Below are 21,339 nucleotides of genomic sequence, written 5' to 3'. Positions count from 1 at the left end.
ACCTTGAACACTGCTTGTTTTGCAACAGCCTGTTCAAGTGTGCACATACCTAGCAAATGCAAACTCAGCATGTTCTACAGGTGTCTGCCACAATAAAAAGAGCTGGACAATCACTCTCCTATCTGATAGTAATGGAGTGGAAAATGCCCTTTAGATAAAAGTCAACATGGAGAACAAGCTGATGTAGAATGAAAGACCCTTAATGCAATATTAACTATAAACTGCAGGAAAAAAATAATATTAAAGGATTTAATTAGCTTAGTTGAGAAGGGTGCCTTTAGGTGCTTCATTCAAGAGATTGAGCTTTAAGGGATATTTCACCCAAAAATAAAAATTCTCTCATCATTTACTCGCCCTCAGGCCATCCCAGATGTGTGACTTTCATATAGTAATCCATACGACCTCCAGTGGTTGAATCAATTTCTTCAGAAGCGATGTAATAGGTGTGGGTGATAAACATACATTTTAAAGTCCTTTTTTACAATAAATCTCGACTTTCATTTTCACATTCTTCTTGTTTTGTTTTTTTGGCAATTTGCATTCTTCGTGCATATCGCCACCTACTGGTGAGGGCTGGTCAAAGGTGGAGATTTATAGTAAAAAGGACTTAAATATTTATGTTTCTCATCCACACCTATCATATCGCTTCAGAAGACATGGATTTAACCACAGGAGTCTTTTTGGAGCTTCAAAGTTCTGGACACCATTCACTTGCATTGTATGGACCTATAGAGCTGAGACATTCTTTTAAAAATCTTCATTTGTGTTCTGCAAAAGAAAGAAATTAAAACATCTGGGATGCCATGTGGGTGAGTAAGTGATGAGAGAATTTTCATTTTTTGGTGAACTATGCCTTTAAAACTAAAACTTAACCATAAGCCACCCCAGTTAAAACAAAGGTATCCAGTGCACATTGTGAAGTGAATGTTCTGTCTTAATTCAGGAGATTTGCACTCACACTCGTTGAGTGTTGCCCATTCAGTGTCGCCATCTAGTGTTTAAAAACTACCACACAATCTAAAATAACAATATAAGCCTTTTGTTATTGTAAGATGTGCTCACTATCTTGTAAAATTACTCAGCAAATGTAGCTATTGGTATTTCACAAAAGAACATTGTTGCATTGAGTATTTTATCTACTTTTTTGGATTTGGCAATGACTGAGTAGATTTGTGAACCAATGAAGACATCAAACTTTACATCATGTGGAAAGTACATTTGTTTATAATAGAAAAAAACTGCCACATTTTACACAACAGTCTACAAAAAAATTGGACTGGATTTTGGAAAATGGATTTTAATGGACTTCAACGGTCATTTTAAGAACATCAATATAATATTAACCACCCCATCCCAGTAAGCACTTGTTACTGAACTCTCTACAGGTGTGAGAAGAAATTGTAGCTCAATCAATTTCCAATATAATCCAATAACTTATGAGCCTAACTGAACTAGTGTATCTCACACTCTCTCTCACACACACACACACAAAATAAGGGTGGGACATTTTGCCAATTATACTGGTTGATTAATTACAGTTTGATAACAGACTGTTGTCCTTGGCACTTAAACAAGGGTTACGGTATGTTCTCTTCAGTCTGTATGTGCAGTGTGCGATTTTCAAGTTGTTGATGTCATATTGAAGGTGCTGCTCTTTAACCCATGAGATAACCACTACAAGACAAACACATTCAGATCATCATCAGAAATGCAGATACAAAATAAAAAATAAATAAAAAACAGTTAAAATACAAGCCAAAAAGAAAATACTCTCAAACCACAATATAACACCACTGTATCAATAACGATACAATTTTTCATGTTTAGATCACATATACACTGGCGGCCAAAAGTTTGGAATAATGTACAGATTTTGCTCTTATGGAAAGAAATTGGTACTTTTATTTGCCAAAGTGGAATTCAGCTGATCAGAATGTATAATCAGGACATTAATAACATGAAAAATTACAGAATTTAAAACTACTTCAAAGAGTTCTCATCAAAAAATCCTCTACCTGCAGCAATGACAGCTTTGCAGATCCTTGGCATTCTAGCTGTCAGTTTGTCCAGATACTCAGGTGACATTTCACCCCACACTTCCTGTAGGACTTGCCTAGCACTTCCTGATGTGGCTGTCTTGTCGGACACTTCTCACACACCTTACAGTCTAGCTGATCCCACAAAATCTCAATGGGGTTAAGATCCACAACACTCTTTTCCAATTATCTGTTGTCCAATGTCTGTGATTCTTTGCCCACTTTAACCTTTTCTTTTTGTTTTTCTGTTTCAAAAGTGGCTTTTTCTTTGCAATTCTTCCCATAAGGCCTGCACCCCTGAGACTTCTCTTTACTGTTGTACATGAAACTGGTGTTGAGCGGGTAGAATTCAATGAAACTGTCAGCTGAGGACATGTGAGGTGTCTATTTCTCAAACTAGAGACTATACCGATCCTTTTGTTTTTGAACTAATATTGACCTTGAGACATGCCAGTCTATTGCATACTGTGGCAACTCAAACACAAAGACAATGTTAAGCTTCATTTAACGAACCAAATAGCTTTCAACTGTGTTTGATATAATGGCAAGTGATTTTCTAGCACCAAATTAGCAATTTAGCATGATTACTCAAGGATAAGATGTTGGAGTGATGGCTGCTAGAAATGGGGTCTGTCTAGATTTGATCAAAAATGACTTTTTTCAAATAGTGATGGTGCTGTTTTTTACATCAGTAATGTCCTGACTATACTTTGTGATCAGTTGAATGCTACTTTGGTGAATTAAAGTACCAATTTCCTTCCAAAACAGCTAAATCTGTACATTATTCCAAACTTTTGGCAAACTTCTGATATGCAGAATCAGCAGAGAAGTGATTAGGTGTTCAAATCATTGTTTCATTATTCTTTCAAGTTACTGTATTACCACATCAGACTGCAACTTTGTTAAGGAACAATCTCAGAACTCTCTTTTAAAAGCAAAGCATTAAATTAAGAAGTTACTTAAGGCTAACAAAGAGATGCCACTGAAATGTCTGCCATATCTAAAGTTCAGGCTGAGCAGCAATTCAAACCACAATATACTGACATGACTGTATATTGCTAGGAATTAATTAGATTTTTAAATGTCTGCAACAGTGCATGTTTCTGTCTATTACTCACATTAGACAGTAATTTGCACAATATCTTATAAGTATTCACTACCAGTAAATAGTCTGGCCACACTTGACAGAATTTTTGTTTTTCATAATCGTGGAAACATTTTGATCTAAAGGCTTATGCCTAAATGCTTGAATTTAGTTTTGTAAATCACATATGTATAAATCTTTGTACAAAACTAACATTTAAATTACATTTACTTTTTTTTATTATTGAAAAGTTGGACTTGATTATGAAGGAAAAGCAGCCAACAAGTTCCCAGCATACATGGGAACTCCAACTGTTTAAAAGCATTCCAGGCAGATGTCTCATGAAGTTGAACTACAATCGAAGCAAAGGTTGGCTTTGAATAATCTAAAATATCCGATAGTTTTGATTTAACATTTTGTGTTCACTAAATAATTCCCTTATTTCCATTAGGGTTTCATTTTTTTATTTTTTTATTATTGCCTTTTCAACTAAAATGTGGAAAATAGTAGGTTTATGTGTGTCCAAAATTCTGACTGGGAAGTGCAATATAAAATAGTCTAAATATATAACTTTTTAAATTGCTAATATAAAATCATAGTAACTTACGGCAGTTTCATCCTCATGAAGACTCTGGCCATGAAGAAGCTCAGCAGCACGCTAACAAAGCCGATAAAGAGCAAGAGGAAACGGTTCAGTTTGGGAATATTAGGCGCATTAGAGCGATCCAGGATTATGAAGCCAAGGCCTCCCATTGTGAACAGAAAGCTGGAGGCCAGCCCCTCCATGATGTATTGCCCGTTAACCCTTTAAGAGAGAAGATATGTGCATTCATAGGATCACAGAAGCAGTGACGTTCATACCAACATTCAGGTTTGTTTGCAAAGTTCTACAAAACCATAAGAAGTCTTCATGAAAAAATTACGTACTGACTGACAAATCGCAAAATGCTGCTATATCACACAGGATAATGAATTATGGCACCTACTCCCTTTTCATTTCTTATGTAAATGTAATAAGGAACTGAAAAGTGACTTTCTTAGCAATGTATAATCTCAACGACAGGGTCTCTCTCTATAGGTTAAGAATGGTATAGTAGGGTACAATGGAACTAACTTTAAGGAGAAACATTTTTTTTCTGGTCACAAAATGTATCAAGATAAAATATAAATGTTTTATTAAATATTTGATGGAGCTACATCATTTGTGGGAAAATAAATAACAACAGGAAAAAAAAAAACTTATTTTTATATAATAAACGAGGGCGTCTATTACCCCACACTTGGGGTAAAAGGACCCCAGGAGGTTTATGGTGATACTGTGTCAAAATAGGGGCAATAGTTATGCCTTCGCCCAAGGTACTTGGCATAGGCACCAGCACCCCCCCAACCCCCATGACCCTACTTGGGATAGGTGGGTATAGAAAATGGATGGATTGGTTTCACGGCTACTTTTTGCAACAAACTGAATAAATGTGTCTTTATACTGAAAATATACACACATATATACTTATATTTGAGGAAGGGTGACCATCATATTTGGGGGTCTTTGGCATGAGAAAGTCTGAAGACCCAAATGGTAGATACTAGTCTCTGACAACACTGAAGTGCCTTAAAGGGACAGTTCACCAAAAAAAATGAAAATTCTCTCATCATTTACTCACCCTCATATGCCAGGTGTGTATGACTTTCTTCACCAGAACACATTTGAAGAAAAACTCTATCTTAGCTCAGTAGGTCCTTAAAATGCAAGTGGATGTTGATCAGACTTTTGAAGCTCCAAAAATCATAGACAGTCAGCATAAACATCATCTATATGACTCCAGCGGTTAAATCAATGTCTTCTAAAGTGGTACGATCACTTTTGGTGCGAAAAAAGATATATATTTAAGTACTTTTTAACTATAAACCATCGCTTCCTGCAAGCTTCACGAGAGGGTGGAGTTCACACATTCTCTCATGTGACGTATTCGCCTTGCCATTTTACAGATGTAATCTCACGTTCTCCTCTCGGTTGAGACATCCAGGATAAGCACACAAATGCAGTATTGTGAGTAAAAAAACAGATAAATACAGATCTAAAGCAAAACCAACAAAGCTTCTGTACAGCGTTCTTCCAACTCAAGTGTAAACAGTGCTGCTCTTCCATGGGTGTCGCACATGTCTCAGTTCTCACGTGTCTAACGTGCCAACGCGATTACGTCACACGTGCATACCGCTTCTGACCGGAAGCATGATTTAGAGTTTAAAAAGTACTTAAAAATGTATCTTTTTCACACCAAAAGCTATCATGTCGCTTTAGAAGACAATTTAACAGCTGGAGTCATATGGATGACATTTATGCTGACTGTCTGTGATTTTTGGAGCTTCAAAAGTTGGATTACCATTCACTAGCATTTTAATGTGTTCTGCTGAAGAAAGTAAGTCATACACACCTAGCAGGCATATCATTTTGGGGTGAACTATCCCTTTAAAGGAATAGTTCATCCAAAAATGAAAATTCTCTCATCAATTACTCACCCTCATGCCATCCCAGATGTGTATGGCTTCTGCAGAACACAAATAAAGATTTTTAAAAGAATATCTCAGCTCTGTATGTCCATACAATGCAAGTGAATGATGACCAAAATTTTGAAGCTCCAAAAAACACACGACTCCAGCGGTTAAAGCCATGACTTCTGAAGCGATCTAGTTGATTTTGAGAGAGAAAAGACCGAAATGTTTTGTTTTACAATAAATCTTGCCATTGCAGTCTCTAGGAACAATCATGATTTCAAGCTTGATTACACTTCCTAGTGTCAACTAGCGCTCTGCGCATGCGTCAAGCACTAGGAAGTGTAATCGAGCTTAAAATCATGATCATGTCAAAAGAAGACTGGAATGGTAAGATGTACAGTGGAAAAAGAAAAGTGTTATATTTTGGTCCGTTCTCACCCACACCTATCGTATCGCTTCTGAAGACATGGATTTAACCACTGGAGTCATATGGATTACTTTTAAAGCTGCCTTTAAGTGCTTTTTGGAGTTTCAAAGACTTGGTCACCATTCACTTGCATTGCATGCAGTTATTCTAAAAATCTTTGTTTGTGTTCATCAGAAGAAATAAAGTCATACACATCTGGGATGGCATGAGGGTCAGTAAATTATGAGAGAATTTTCATTTTTGGGTGAACTGTCCCTTTAAATACATCTGCAACGCCACCAGCTGGTTACTTTTGATTATTGGCCTGAATGAATGAAACCGCTTTACCTGTATGCCAGAAAAGCTACTGGTCTTTGATGTCCTTGTTCATCAGTCATTGATCCGACACTTGGAGGCTCAACTATCACATCGTAAATGATGCCTGGAGAGTTCAGAAGACATTTTCCATCATATAGTTTGGTGTAATCATTCAGCCAGCTATTTACATCAGTAAAATAATGAAACGTAAGTTTAATTCTTGCAAATGTAATGTGCAGTAAGGAACAGCAGAGTAACTCATTTTGTCTCTGGAGACAATACAGTGTGGAGTGCAATTTAATATGAGAATAAAAACTATGAATGCTAACAGATAGCAGGTTAACTCTCAACATTATTTCACAAAGCACGAAGATATGGAGATGCATATTCAATAAAATATCACATCAATACATATCTACTGCAAATGTTCTATTGTTAATAAACTGTTGTGTTGCTGATTAGCAGAAGTCTAGTTTAGCCTGTGTTGGCTTTGATACACTTACCACCGGTGATGAGAAAATATGAAACAATCACGACGGCATAGACAGTCATTGCAGAAGGCATATGCAGCCATGATGGTTTTTTAAGTTTGATATTCGGGCATTCCAGAACAGTAAACGGTAGGCTGATGAGGGTCTCCATGGTTTAATTTAATGCCGTGTGTGAATTGCTGACGGCTTCTGCATACGTCACAGCCCGTAGAGCGACGTGTACAGGAAGAGACTATATGGCAGGCGCTTTTATCATTTAATATTCTGATTTGACTATCCATAAGTATGTTTTGATTAGTCAAAACTCCAATTTCAGATATCTGTTGTGCATTTTTGACTAGTAGAGATTCACATTTAAGATATCTACAATGCATTTTTGACTAGTCATAATTAACATTGAAGATATCTGCAATGCAACTTTGACCAGACATTTGTTTCCAGAGGATTGCATTGAAAAATATTTTCAGATATCTACAATAGTTTTTCCCTAGTAGAAATTGTAATTAAAGATATCTACAATTGATTTATTACTAGTACAAATTATAATTTAAGATATCTCTAATTAAGTTGTTACTAGTAATAAAATCAATTGTAGATATCTGTAATTGAATTATGTCTAGTCAGAACATAAAGATATCTTTAATATGGTTTTGACTAGTCATAATTCAATTACAGATATCTACAATTATGCATCTTTTAAGATATCATAAGTACATATATATATATATATATATATATATATATATATATATATATATATATATATATATATATGAAACTAAGATATGACTAGGCAAAATATAGTTGTAGATATCTGAATAGGATTTATGACTAGTGAATATTTAATAGGAGATACATTTAATTTGAATTATAATTAGGCCATTTTCATTTAAAGATATCTATAATGTATTTATGGATATCTCAAATTGATTACAGAACAGGAAGATCTTTATTTGGAGATATCTGCAATTATTAATCTGACTAGGAAGAATTTTAAAAGAGATATCTTAAATCAACATTCTTACTAGTGAAAAATACTTTACAGATATCTAAAATGCTTATGCAAATTGCCTCTCTGCTATGCCACGCCTTAAAAAAACAAAACAAAAACAATCCTACCTTGGAAATTTTTGCCGTCCGCCATTTTGTCTGATAAAGAATTGATCTTTTAATGTTAGTCTTGCATGTTTGGTTTATTTGAAACAGAATCTTGCAATTAAAAAATAAATACAAATCCAATAAGAAGGAACAGTGATGATGGAGCACTTGTAAAAATGATTTGTATCAGCCATCATTCCCAAATAAACACAAATAAAATCAGAGGGGACCCCTACATTAGCTCAAAGGTCAATTGCACATTGCATGTCTACAGTGGGCATGTAATTATTAGAAACAAACTTTATTGATCAATGTCTCATCACTCCAACACGGTTAAATTGGTCCATGCTGCAACATATTACAGTCACTTTGCTACACATAGTTATCTGGAGACCTTTTAACATATATGAATGGATCAAGATATTGTTTATTAAGTTGTCAATCATCAACTTAATCTTTCTGTTAGCAGCTAGTTACTTTAACAGCTTCGATAGCACTAGGGGTTAGCAACAGGAAGTGAGGGGCGGTGCGTAATGAAGAATCATTGCACGTCACAACACAGCAGATCGACTAGGGGTAAGAGCAATTTAGATATCTGAAAATATAATTTTGACTAGTCAAAACTGAATTACAGATATCTCTTATCATCTTTGTGGATGTGTGACATGACAAGTGACAAAATCTGTGACATCATTGCAGATATCTTAAATGGAATTTCGACTAGGCAAAATATATTAACAGATATCTTTAATGTTCTTTCTTACTAGTCAAATTATAATTGTGACTCGTCAAAATGCATTTGTAGAAATCTAAAATATAATTACAGATAGTTAGACAAAAGCTTTAAAAGCCAAAACGGCTTGCGATAGCCGCTGATCACCGGTGATCGGTTCTGCGCAGAACTTGCTCATCTCATTGTCGGCCTACCTACTGTCTCCGACATTCATATCCGACTGTCGAAGCACCCCCAAAGGAGTTTTGAAGGGGTTTGAAAAATTGCTTGGAAAAAACATCTTTTAGGATGTTATATTTATAAGAATAAACAGTTTTGTGTACACTTCACAATTTTGTTTCATTTAAACTCAGAAAGGGGGGAAAAACAGGGACATAATATGCAAGATTGCAGTAAGAGGGTCTAAATTTATGTGACGGTGTAACAAATTAATTGTACGCGGTAGCATTTTCAAACAAATATTGACAAATATGATGTTAGTTTACATGTTGTAGGCATTCTCATGTTTTATGTGTCTGTAAAGTGTTTCTTGAAAAACACTTAAATAATATCAGCGTTTTCTTTCCCTACAATAGCATGCTATGTGCAACTGAATTTCCCGATGTCTGTGTTGTCTATATTAATAACTTTCTTTATTTTGGAATTTGTTACATACAACCTCTGCTGGGCCTTTTTCCACAGTGGAGTCAATGTGGGTCTCCCACTTCAGGTCCTGTGAGATGGTAGTGCCCAGGAACCTGAATGACTCCACTGCTGCCACAGTGCTGTTAAGAATGGTGAGTGGGGTCAATGTTGGGGTGTTCCTCCTAAAGTCCACTATCATCTCCACTGTTTTGAGCATGTTCAGCTCCAGGATGTTTTGATTGCACCAGACAGCCAGCTGTTCAACCTCCCTTCTGTATGCAGACTCATTGTCATCTTGGATGAGGCCGATGACAGTTAGTGTAGTCTGCAAACTTCAGGAGCTTGACAGAGGGGTTCTTGGCAGTGCAGTCATTTGTGTACAGGGAGAAGAGTAGTGGGGAGAGCACACATCCCTGGGGGGCACCAATGCTGATCGTACAGGTGCTGGAAGTGAACTTCCCCAGTCTCACTAACTGCTGCCTATCTGTCAGAAAGCTGGTGATCCACTGACAGATTGAGATGGGAACAGAGAGTTGGTTTAATTTAATCTGGAGAATATCTGGGATGATGGTGTCCACAGAAATGATCCTTGCATATGTCCCTGGTCTGTCCAGATGTTGCAGGATACGATGCAATTGACTGCACCATCCACAGACCTGTTTGCTCGATAAGCAAATTGAAGGGGATCAAGAAAGGGTCCAGTGAAGTCCTTCAGGTAGGCCAACACCAGTCTCTCAAATTACTTCATGACCACAGATGTCAGAGCGACGAGTCTGTAGTCATTAAGTCCTGTGATTTTTGGTTTCTTTGGGTCAGGAATAATGATTGAGCGTTTGAAACAGCAGGGAACTTCACACTGCTCCAGTGATCTGCTAAAGATCTGTGTGAAGACGGGGGCCAGCTGGTTAGCACAGGATCGTAGACTTTGACATTACATATGTTAGCCAGCAGGTGGTGGCAAAAGATAATTTTTGTGTGTAATATGAGCCAGTTAGGTGACATGAAGTCAATCTACGTCAGTCATTGTTTACATACAACAGCTCTACGTGATAGCTTGTATTACAACTACACTACTAAAGCTAGGAAATAGCTTTAAACGGCTTTAAACGAACAAATTCAGCATTACGGCTCATCACAGCTGAGAGACACAACAGACTGATTAATTACACAACTCAAGGCGCTTACCTCTTACCGGACTTTCCATATTGGAGAGGACGTGCTGTTTAAAATGGCGGATGAGATTGCAGTTTCTATAGTGAAAGACTTTTGTGCACCGGCTACCGCGAAATAGGGAGAAATACCCCCACTTGGACGGCTATTTTTCCACTGAGAAAGCTGATCTTCAGAAGGCTGACAGCATCTCTTCTTGGGAGTGGCAACAGGTGATCGCACATGCTCTGGCTCTGTCTTTCTCTCTCTCTCTCTCTCTCTCTCTCTCACACACACACACACATACACACACACATCTAACTTGTTAGGAACAGCCCAAGCCGTGATACTATTTCTGAAGTGACATTTTTGAATTACTAAAGGAGGCTTGGACACATCATTTGGTTTGAACCAGCAACGGCAGATTCTGATCCGTCGCGTAAGAAGGTAGTTCCATGCACAAATGCGTTTTTATGACCGTACTCAGTTTTTCATAATTTTTTAAATTTACTTGTTCATTGAACTGTTGTATATAAGCAATATCACACTCGCAATTGTGCTATATGGCCCTAAATCAGCACTGCTATGATTACCTATGGCACTCGGCCTGTGGCCTCGTGCCTGCAGTCTAATCACAGCAGTGCTGATGTAGGGCCATATCGCACTCTTGCTCGTGTGATATTGTTTAAATATAAATAACTAATAAATCTTAATAACACATTTAACATATGAATTTTGTACTCAACAATAATAGTTATTGAGGCATTTTTAATCATATGGAATTGGCATAAATTTATGTCCATAATTCTGGGTGCCAGTTGTCTAACACTCTGTTCAGTCCATTTAAAAGTGAATCACTTTTTTAGATTCTGAAGCTTTCTTGTTCACAAATAGAGCATGAAGATCTAAACACTGTCAGAACTGCAGACTCTTCGGATGCATTTGAGCATTTTTGATACGTGCTCTTATCTTCTTTCTTGACCAAAAAAATACTTCATTTTTATTGATTAACAAAAATATCTGACAAGGAAATAAATGCAATACAAATGCAATAGCAATTGATATGAACTTAATTCAAGTAAGAGCCAAGGCCGCAAACAAACATACAGTAAATTCAACTGGTGATGCGTAACACTATACAGACATCTATTCAGTACACACAGATAATCACATTGATTTAGATTCTCAATGTTTACTAAATCTAACTTTTACTTAGGTACTTAAAGGCTGAAGTTTTCCTGTTATAATCCTATCAAAGGACAGTATTACTTTACACTGCAAGGTCCTCTTTTCATGTTCACTCTTTAGATCATGTGGTACACTATCACACTGTGCTCCTCACCTAAAAAAAACAAAACAGAGATGCTCACCACATCTTTCTGACACCATGTAAATGCCATAATACAGCTCAAACCAAAAATATTATAAAAAGGGACATTCTGAGAGTGTGATATTAGTGTAAGTTTCATGCTTATTTAAAAAATTAAATTTTCAACTTGATCAAAAATTATTCTGAACTATAGCAAAAGATTAATAATGTCCAATAAACATTAGGGTGAATTTGGAATTTAGAGTGGTTGCATTTACAACTGTGAGAATCTATTAATAAAAGTATTAACAAATTATTTAAATTGGACCCACCAGGTTGTGTTGCAGGAACTTTAATTACTTTGAAGCCATGAATGTGATCGTTCTTCTCCTTAGCAGCTGAAACACCAGCCAAAAAATTATTGATGATATTTATCTATTAGACTGAACAGCTGTGTAAATGAAGAGAATCAGTCACTGAATTCTTTCAGAATAGAAAAGTTATCTGAATCTGATCGTCCAGCACTAAATTATGTCAAGACTCAACAATGATAGATCCAATACAGGGCTTAGATGATAGTGTATATGAAGAAACAGCACGCTGTGCCAGTGCACTTAGAGCAAGAATTAAAGGAATAGGCCTATTTTGGGTTCACTACAAGTTAAGCTCAATTGACAGCATTTGTGGAATAATGTTGAGTACCACAAAAAATTATTTTAACTTGCCACTCTATCTTTAAAAAAAAGCAAGCATCTAAGTTACAGCGAGGCACTTACAATGGATGTGAAAGGGGCAAATTCGTAAACGTTAAAACACTTGGGGGGAATTCACTACGAATTAATTGTGGTCGGTAAACACGCTATTTATTAGCATGCACTCTATGAGCTGGTTTAGCGCCCCATTCACTAAAGGAATTATGCAGATCAGTTAACAGCAAAAATGCGCCCACAGAAAGGGTGCAGAAAGCAATTTTCATGTACAATTCCTATTTTGCAGGTCAATTCTGAGCGCTATATAGCAGAAGATGCCGCAGACCTCCGTACTTGGCACACCCTACCGGGACTGTAAATCATCACTGTGATCCAGACACCTAAATCATCTCTCAAACATGCTGAAAGTGCACTTGACTACACCACACATCTGGATATATACTAGATTATGACACTCTTCTCCATCATTTGATGATTATTTGATTAATTACTGCTGATATGATCGGTTGAAAATGTTCTAAAACATCTCATTTAAATAAAATTCATTTTACCACCTACTTTCATTTGCGGTAATAGCGCAATCTAAATTGCGGAAGGCAGTTTTTGTGAATGAAGGGCAATCTATAATGAGCCTAATAATTTACATAGAAAGGAGTCATGTTTGCTTGAAAAGGAATGACAATGACTTAATTTAGGCCTTAATACTCAAGACGCGGCACAATTTCAGTGCTGATTGCACCTGCTAAAATAGATTGCGGTTGGTAACTGAATAAGTCGCAGGTTTTTGCGCTAAAATACCGTGTACAAAAGTGCCGCAACTGTTTAGTGAATCTGCCCCTTTTTCAAAAGTATAGCCACAAGACATAAACAATATGCATGTTAACATGATTTTAGTGTAATAAAATCGCTTACTAATCTTTTCTGTGTAAAGTTATAGCAAATTTAGTTTGCTATGACAATGTAATGTCAACAAACCCTAAAAGGACTATATAAAAAAACCAAAAATAGGATGTAAACAACTTCACAACTCAACTAATATATGAGCTTTAACAGAAGAATTAATGCAAGTGCTTTTATAAAATTATAAGCTTCACATTTCTGCTTTTATACACATCTGCTTTTTTCATACGCCCCATTCACTTCCATTGTAAGTGCCTAACCTCCATTTTTGCTTTTTTTTAAAGAAAAGGTGTGAAGAGTCGAAAATGTTTTTTATTTTGGTTGATCTCAACTTGTATTGAACCCGGAATATTCCTTTAAACAACAAAACAAAATGTCCTGTTCATAAGTAAACTGTAAAATTTTAAGTATATCTGGCTACAGCTAATGGAGAATGACATAGACTGAAAAGTCAAAGATTTAAAAATAAATATATATATATATATATATATTTTATGTATAAAATTAAGATATTGGTCTCCATTTTCTGCATTGGGGAAAAAAAAAAAAAAAAAAAAAAAGGTACCAAACATAAGGATGACAAAATAAAGATAGACTAGTATGCTAATGTAGTGAGAGGATATCATGTTGAATGATATCATGTGCATTTAAATCTAAATGTCTGATAAATGAATAAAAGACAATACACTATTGTTATTCATATAATTATAAAGACTTTCTATCCTTGAGAGAAAATGTGGACTGTAAACAAAAGCAACATGGTTATAAGTCTCTCACCTATTCTGCGGACACATCTCCAGAGCAGCTGAACCACTATCACGAGCAAACCTCCTAATACTGCAACAGGGATCATAATTTCTAAAATAACAATACAAATAATAATTATAATAAATTAACAAAACAAACAAACAAAAAAAACAAACATACTTTTTGTATGTGTTGTGGACATTATAGCTGTAATTATTGAAGGTAGGCCTACTATAAATGTAGAACTACGCAGATGTGTGACAATATGCCATTATACAATACCAAACAATAAACTTTGCCACTACGACTAGGCCTACTTACCACTTTGACAGTTGTACAGTATTACCAAAAGAAAAGACATTGTAAGTGTATACTTTATGTACTTGAAATTTGAAACTGTGCATACGTATTGAAATGTTTAACTGAATGCTGCTTTGTGGTGGTAGATCAGTGATTAGGGCATTTTCCAGTTTCTCTACATTAACCTAATAATCTTGTCTTTACACAAACATTACAACCAATAATAATCAGCACTGTGTGATGAGTTTCAGAGTTTTTGAAATGATTCTGATAAGGATATGGACTTAAAGGAATATGCAAGTTCAATACAAATTAAGCTCAGTCGACAGCATTTGTGGTATAATATTGATTAACACAAACATTTTATTTGCCTGCTCATCATGTTTTCTTTAAAAATGGTACATATATTACCAAATCTCCAAGGGTATGCAAACTTTTGAGCACAAATGTAAATTAGCAATGTTGCTAAAATCTGGCATGTATACATCTCGTACTTTTGTACTGATGTTCATTAACCTGCATTGTCCCTATTAAATAAACAAATAAATAAATACTGTAATACAGTATGTTGTTCAGCTCATCATAAACAACTGAAGTAGCCTACTACATGAACAAGTTAATGCTCATGTACCAGTTTGTAAGATTACTCCTCTTGTGCCTTCATTGTTCTTTAAAGATGTCCCTTCAATTAGGGCTGTTCTAGTTGAGGTCTCTATGGGAACAGAAATGCAAATAAGTCAGTTTACACCAATTGAAGCATGAGCACAAATTAGTTAAATGTAGGATGTCTCAGTTATCCAGGTCAGCACCATGTCTAGTAAAGTTAGTCTTGTCAGCCGGAGGAACAGAAACCCATCCAGACACTAAAATAACTCCACTAGACACAAAAGCCACCAAAACTTAATAAAAGACAGAACTGGGACATTTTTTTATTTATTAAATGTACCTGGTGTTAAGGTGAATTGTGGATGGGTATTAGATTGAGTACTCTTGGATTTGTCCACACTGTCAATTCCTGAAGTAAAGCTGCTGCAGAGCTCACTGGAAGATGATGAAAGATAAAAAAAAATATATGATTTCTTCCCTTTCAGTGATTCAAAAAACAAAAACAATTATGGCATATTGTAACAAATTATTTAATATATATATATATATATATATATATACAGTGTATATATATATATATATATATATATATATATATATATATATATATATATATATATATACAGCAATATTTTCTCCTAGCAAAACAAAGTATATTTTATGATGTCTGAATGAATCAACAGAGTGTAAATTAAGAGTGCTATGAATATCACACACAAAAAAAATGTGAATATGTGATTTAGTTTTGTGAATATATCAGTTATTTCTATTGATTCTACATATCATCTCTGCTCAGAATCAGGTTTTTTTTTGAGAGATATTCATGATTTCTTAATTAAAAAATTTTTTTTAATTTAATTTTTATTTTTCTCTGACGGTCTCCTCCAAATTTTAAAAACTAACAAAAATTTACAAAAATGACATTTATTGATTATGAATAACATAACTTTTCATGACAATATAGCAAACTGTAATGCTGACACAGTTTGTAAGTTATCTCTGATGTTAAGCATATGAACACTCACCTGATGCTGTTACTGTCAGATTCACAGCTGTATTCTTATTACAGTCGTAAATTCCAGAGTCTGAGAGAGAAACACTCTTTATGTGTAGTGATAAATCACTCAATACACTATAACGGTTGTGCGGATCATCAATGTGTTTCTTTATCTCTTCATTTTGTGCACTGTACATCTCTGTCTTTAGTCCATACCACTTTCCCCTCATGTTTACAGTAGAGGGATGCATTATTTCCCTCAGTGACACTCTGAATATTTCTGTCAAAACAAAGAAGCAGAGCTGAAATGCTGTAAAAGCACAACACCATTATTCTGATCTTTAATTTGAAACATTTTCTGCTTTGTGTTTATATAGCAGCCTATTCATTTTCATTAAAAATCAACAAATGCATTTTAAAATGCATTTGGTCACTTTTACATTATGTACATGCCAAGGTTGATAACATGCTATTATTTCCAGTAAACTATTATCATACAACAAATAATATATGTTATTTTGATCTTTACAGTAAATAATACCAGCTGAAAAACTAGAATATTGAAAAGATTTACACATAAACAGCCTGTATTTTTTTTAGTCTCATCCTGCTTTAAAATCATTCACAGTTAAGTCTTTTACACGTCAAAGATTTTGACGATACTCACCACTCACCACACTGTGTGTGTTGGTGTAGAGCAGGAGACTCATGAAGACAATCTGCTTCATTTTCCACTGTCAGTGTGAGAATGAGACGAGCCTGTGCTCACAGTTTTACATTGAAGTTGGCACTCTGAAATAGGATACCCCAAAAATGTGGATTCTCTTATCTTCACTCCTGTCTTTCTTTGGATGATTCAATAAAACAGAAATGTTAATCTGTGTTTGTTTCAATGAGCAAAGACCCTATGAAACTCTGCTGTACAAATGTCACTATTTATGCTAAGAAGTGTAACAGGAAGAGTTCAGTGTATCTATTCTGGTCTGTCTGAGTCAGTGTGTCTCTGTGGTTTGTATTTCTGAAGTTGAACAGACCTTTTTTACTGCAGAAACACTCAATGAGATGATGCAAAATAGTGTGCGTCTGTGGTTCTGAGAAAGAATTCTCAAACAAGAAGCCTACCCATTTAAGCTCACACATTCAAACACACTCTTTACAAGAAGTACATTTACTCGACACAGCATCCAATGGTAGCTGAATTGTTAAAAAAAAAAAAAAAACTTAAATTGTCATAATTTTTGTACTTTTGTTACTCCTTTTTGTTAAAGGTGACAAGATTGACATAAGACTAAATCTCAAAGGAAGCACTTATGTAATTTACACTAGCTAGAAAGTTAGAGAAGCCAATTTGAATATAATCAGAACACTCAAGGTCTGTGCAGATCGTTGGGAGTAGCTTTAAAGCAATTTTTGTCTTGGATTGGTGATTTTGATAAAAGACTAAACCATTTCTATAGAATAACAGTATGAGAAGAAGCACCTACTGACTGGCAATCTTACTCTAATCAAAGGACACGTTGATATTCAGTTATCAGAAATTATCAGTGTTATACAAAGCCATTCCAGTGCCTTAACCTTTTAATTTATCATTGCACAATATTAATAGAGTGGATTGCATTCATATGCGGTAAACCATTTAGATATGATCCAATTCAAAAACAACACATTCAACTGCAAGATATGTTTCATTTGGCTCAATATTCTTAGTTGTAAAATGTGGCCATGATAAATAACCTAAAATAAATTAATTCATCATGCTATACCAATGCAACCTGAAAACTATTTTCCTCGGCATAAATCAACTTTTTCTTAACCTGCTTTTCAATGTAAACGCCATCCTTCTACAAAAGAAAAAACAACAACAGTGGTGTCCAAACCTTTTATTTTAAACAATACAAATCCACATTTACTTAGACTTCTGGCTCTGTGCCTGTGCCTTCAGTACTTTGACAACGATCTTCTGCTCCTCAATGAGGAAAGCCCGCTTGATCCTAAAAAGTGATAGACAGATTTGTGTCATGTGTTCATAGAAGGCTTTTAAAGTTTGTACCATGAATATCAAATTATTTAAATCCTAGTCCAAATGTTCTACTCATTTCCAACTAATGCAATGGCTTCAGTCTATTACCTGTCTCGTACACACTTGGCACACATGGAGCCACCATAGGCTCTGCTGACGTGCTTCTTGGTTTTTGACAGTCTCATAAGGACCTGGGGCCTCACAGCACGAATCTGTTCAGGAACAAACATAACAATATTGTTTCAACCATGTGAGTTCAAATATGTCAAGTTTACCATCACCTTGATGTGAATTGTCCAGCAAGAGCTGAATCAATTCTTTTGTAATCCAAACTGACGTAGACTTTCAATAGATGTGAACAACTGGTACTAGCTGTGCTGTTGTGGAGTCAGTTTGTTTTTCTTTTTTCCTTATAACCGCAATAAACTATTCTTATGCTTAACCATTTACTATGCTTAAAGCGTAGTTTTCACCCTTTTCAGATGCATAGGAAAAATAACTCTATGGGGAGCACTGCTGATTTGCCTGCAACCCCGGTCAATCAGTCACTAACACACAATGCAATTACCAGCATCAGTGAGCATATAAATGGCGAGTGGATGGAGGCTACCTTGTGCTTTATCCATCAACAAGTGTTTAAAATTGGATATGGACAATGGACCCTTTACACAGGCTATGACAAGTTTCCGCCATATTTATCAGCATAAATCTAGCAAACTTTTTTACATCTGCAATTTTTTATTTAGTGTCAATTACTGACATTATACTATGTATTATACTACCCTGGAATTAGTTTAAAAAAATCAGTTTCCACAGATGCAATAAGGCAAATAAGGTTGCAGCGTAAAGCATTTATATGTTTCCATTGATAATGGTATAAATATATGGTACATCCCCCCCCCAGAATCTACGCCCCTGAATACAGCAGCTGAGTGACCGTAAATTTGCCATCTCGTTTGTGACCCCCATAATCAATCGCTCTCCATTTTTTTCTTAATTTGGAAAGTTTTGAAACTGGAGCAAATGGGTAAGTGGTCTCCCACTCACTGCTATCGAAGTCTACCCTGCAATCGTTTACTTCTGCGTTCCAAAACCCAGAAGAGTGAAATGGGTCCATTTTTAATGTGCACACTGTACAAAAAGGGAAACAACAAACTATGACTCTACAACAGCACAGCAAGTACCAGTTGTTCACATCTGTAAACATAGCAACAAGGACCAAAAATGACTGCAACGATGCATTTCATATTATTTCATATAATATTACTCATCCTCCAACATCCTTAATAAGTGTGATATGCCTGCCTTTTATTACTCTTTAGTCCAGACACATGCATTGCAAGAGACACAAAATCAAGAGTCCTATGCAGTTTTACTTACACCACGCAGTCTACCAGGACAAATGCCACATGCTGACTTGGGTGCCTTCCCAGTTTTCTTGGTATACAGGTAAACAATGCGGTTGCCAGGTGTACGTGACCTGAAAGACACAATACATTTATTATGTACAGCTTTAATCTCAGAATTTATTGTGTGTAACAATGCTATGGCAAACATCATGAGTGATCTAGCAATGCAGCAGTACTCACAGTCTGGTCTTATTTGAAGCAGTGTTGTAGGAAAGCCTACGACGGTAAGTCAGGCGCTGCATCTTGACCTAAAACAATCATTAAATGATCTCAAGTCATTTCAGTTATATATGTGCATGTTTAGTCTGACTCTTGACGGCGCAGCTGATTTTAGACATTCGGACTCGGTGACAGAATAGACAAAACATAGCACACAGCTACACATGAATTAACACATTTTTCAACCATATTGATTTTGTCAAATAAACGAATGCAAGGGCTAATGATTTAAAAATCTGAATCGCTGACGTTCCTGTTTGTAAATGGACGTTACAATGTCACAGCTGAAACCCCAAGCAGTAGCAAAATTACGTTACTTGTCTCTTTATTGACTAAATATCGCACTGGGTTCTAATATTAGAGTTTGTTCTACATATAAAGCTCTAAATATTATGTATTTGGTCCTTAGAAACGGCAGATTGAGATGGATGTCTGAATCATATTTTCAGGGAAAAGATGATCCGCCATACCTGCTATCACTGCCGACGGAAGAGGAAGAGCTTATGCGGGGTGAAAGTTGAAAATCTTCTTCTTCTTCTTCTTTGACATTTTATGGCGGTTGGCAAACCCGCTTTTGGTGCATATTCCGCCACCTACTGGTGTGGAGCATTGACGTCGAGCGAAAACTACATTAAAAAAAAAAATGTAATTTTTTATTTTATTTTTTATAATAATAATAAAAAGGGAACCAACAAACTACATGTACATCTTAAATCCTGACCATTAACTCTGTGTCTTTGAGATATTTAATTAAAATGTTGAACACTCTTACAGTTGTATCTTTAACAAATTCTGCAGTGAAAGCTGATTAACTCCTATATCTCTAAGTGCTTCTATAAGTTGTAGTCTTTCATTGTCATAACCTTTACACTTTATTAAAACATGCTCGACTGTTTCAGGAAGATCACATCTGACACAACATCCGGATACATGTTTTCCAATCATTTGTAGTGACTGGTTAAGAGCAGAATGCCCAATTCTGAGACGTGATATTATACTGTCTTCCCTTCTATTCCCAAAACCTCTCCTCTCGCTCCCAGCTATTCTCTGAATATTATATAGATGTCGTCCTTTATTCTTACTGTCCCATGTTCTTTGCCACATATCCTTTACAGCTCCTTTAATTAGCCCTTTTATTTCCAATTTACTCATTGGAACATTCAACTCTATGAGTGTTTTAATGCTCGTTTTGCTATTTGATCCACCACTTCATTTCCTTCTACCCCTATATGAGTGGGTACCCATACAAATGAGATAATTGTTTGATGTATTCTGAACAAACTTTGTAAAATATCTGATAAAATGTCTTGCCTAGTTGATGATTTCACTCTCTTTAGACTTAATAATGCTGCAAAAGAGTCCGAACATGTGACCACTTCAGGTATTTTGATCTCTTCCACCCACTGAAGATCCAGTAATATTGCAAGCATTTCTGTTGTATAGACTGATATATGATTAGATGTTCTTTTTGCTATTTTGTTCCTAAACCTTGGTATATACACTGCTGATGCTGTATGTCCTGTTTCAGGATCTTTAGATCCATCTGTATATAGCTGAATTACTGATACATATTTCTGATCCAAATATTTATGTACTATTGTTTCTTTAGGTTCTTGTCTGTTTTTATCATTTATACTCACTAGAAGTTGAAAGTCAACTACAGGCATTGGGAATTGCCATGGGGGTGTTG

General features: G+C 35.6%; 2 protein-coding genes and 1 long non-coding RNA gene across 3 annotated transcripts; all 3 read right to left on the bottom strand.

Moving 5' to 3' along the window:
- Positions 1–1,201: 1,201 nt before the first annotated feature.
- Positions 1,202–7,039, bottom strand: LOC127445075 (oligosaccharyltransferase complex subunit ostc-like). Its single transcript, XM_051704836.1, has 4 exons — positions 6,841–7,039; positions 6,368–6,461; positions 3,728–3,925; positions 1,202–1,674 (listed from the first exon to the last, which is right to left on the bottom strand). Exons 1-4 carry the CDS (start codon positions 6,977–6,979, stop codon positions 1,656–1,658), a joined length of 450 nt encoding a protein of 149 aa, XP_051560796.1. The 5' UTR covers positions 6,980–7,039; the 3' UTR covers positions 1,202–1,655.
- A 4,266-nt stretch (positions 7,040–11,305) lies between these two features.
- LOC127436249 (uncharacterized) lies at positions 11,306–16,398 on the bottom strand. The gene is made up of 6 exons (XR_007896361.1): positions 16,030–16,398; positions 15,345–15,439; positions 15,030–15,110; positions 14,129–14,209; positions 12,074–12,139; positions 11,306–11,774 (listed from the first exon to the last, which is right to left on the bottom strand). It is a non-coding gene; the product is annotated as an uncharacterized LOC127436249 (long non-coding RNA).
- A 1,468-nt stretch (positions 16,399–17,866) lies between these two features.
- On the bottom strand, positions 17,867–20,213 carry LOC127436174 (60S ribosomal protein L34). Its single transcript, XM_051690212.1, has 5 exons — positions 20,120–20,213; positions 19,611–19,678; positions 19,402–19,501; positions 18,130–18,233; positions 17,867–17,992 (listed from the first exon to the last, which is right to left on the bottom strand). The coding sequence occupies exons 2-5, from the start codon at positions 19,670–19,672 to the stop codon at positions 17,908–17,910; spliced, it is 351 nt and encodes a 116-aa protein (XP_051546172.1). The 5' UTR covers positions 19,673–19,678; positions 20,120–20,213; the 3' UTR covers positions 17,867–17,907.
- Positions 20,214–21,339: the final 1,126 nt, after the last annotated feature.

Source organism: Myxocyprinus asiaticus, chromosome 1, assembly GCF_019703515.2.
Source record: "Myxocyprinus asiaticus isolate MX2 ecotype Aquarium Trade chromosome 1, UBuf_Myxa_2, whole genome shotgun sequence".
Lineage (NCBI taxonomy): Eukaryota > Metazoa > Chordata > Actinopteri > Cypriniformes > Catostomidae > Myxocyprinus > Myxocyprinus asiaticus.
The sequence above is the reverse complement of the archived record's forward strand: the minus strand, read 5'-3'. Positions and strand labels throughout refer to the sequence as shown.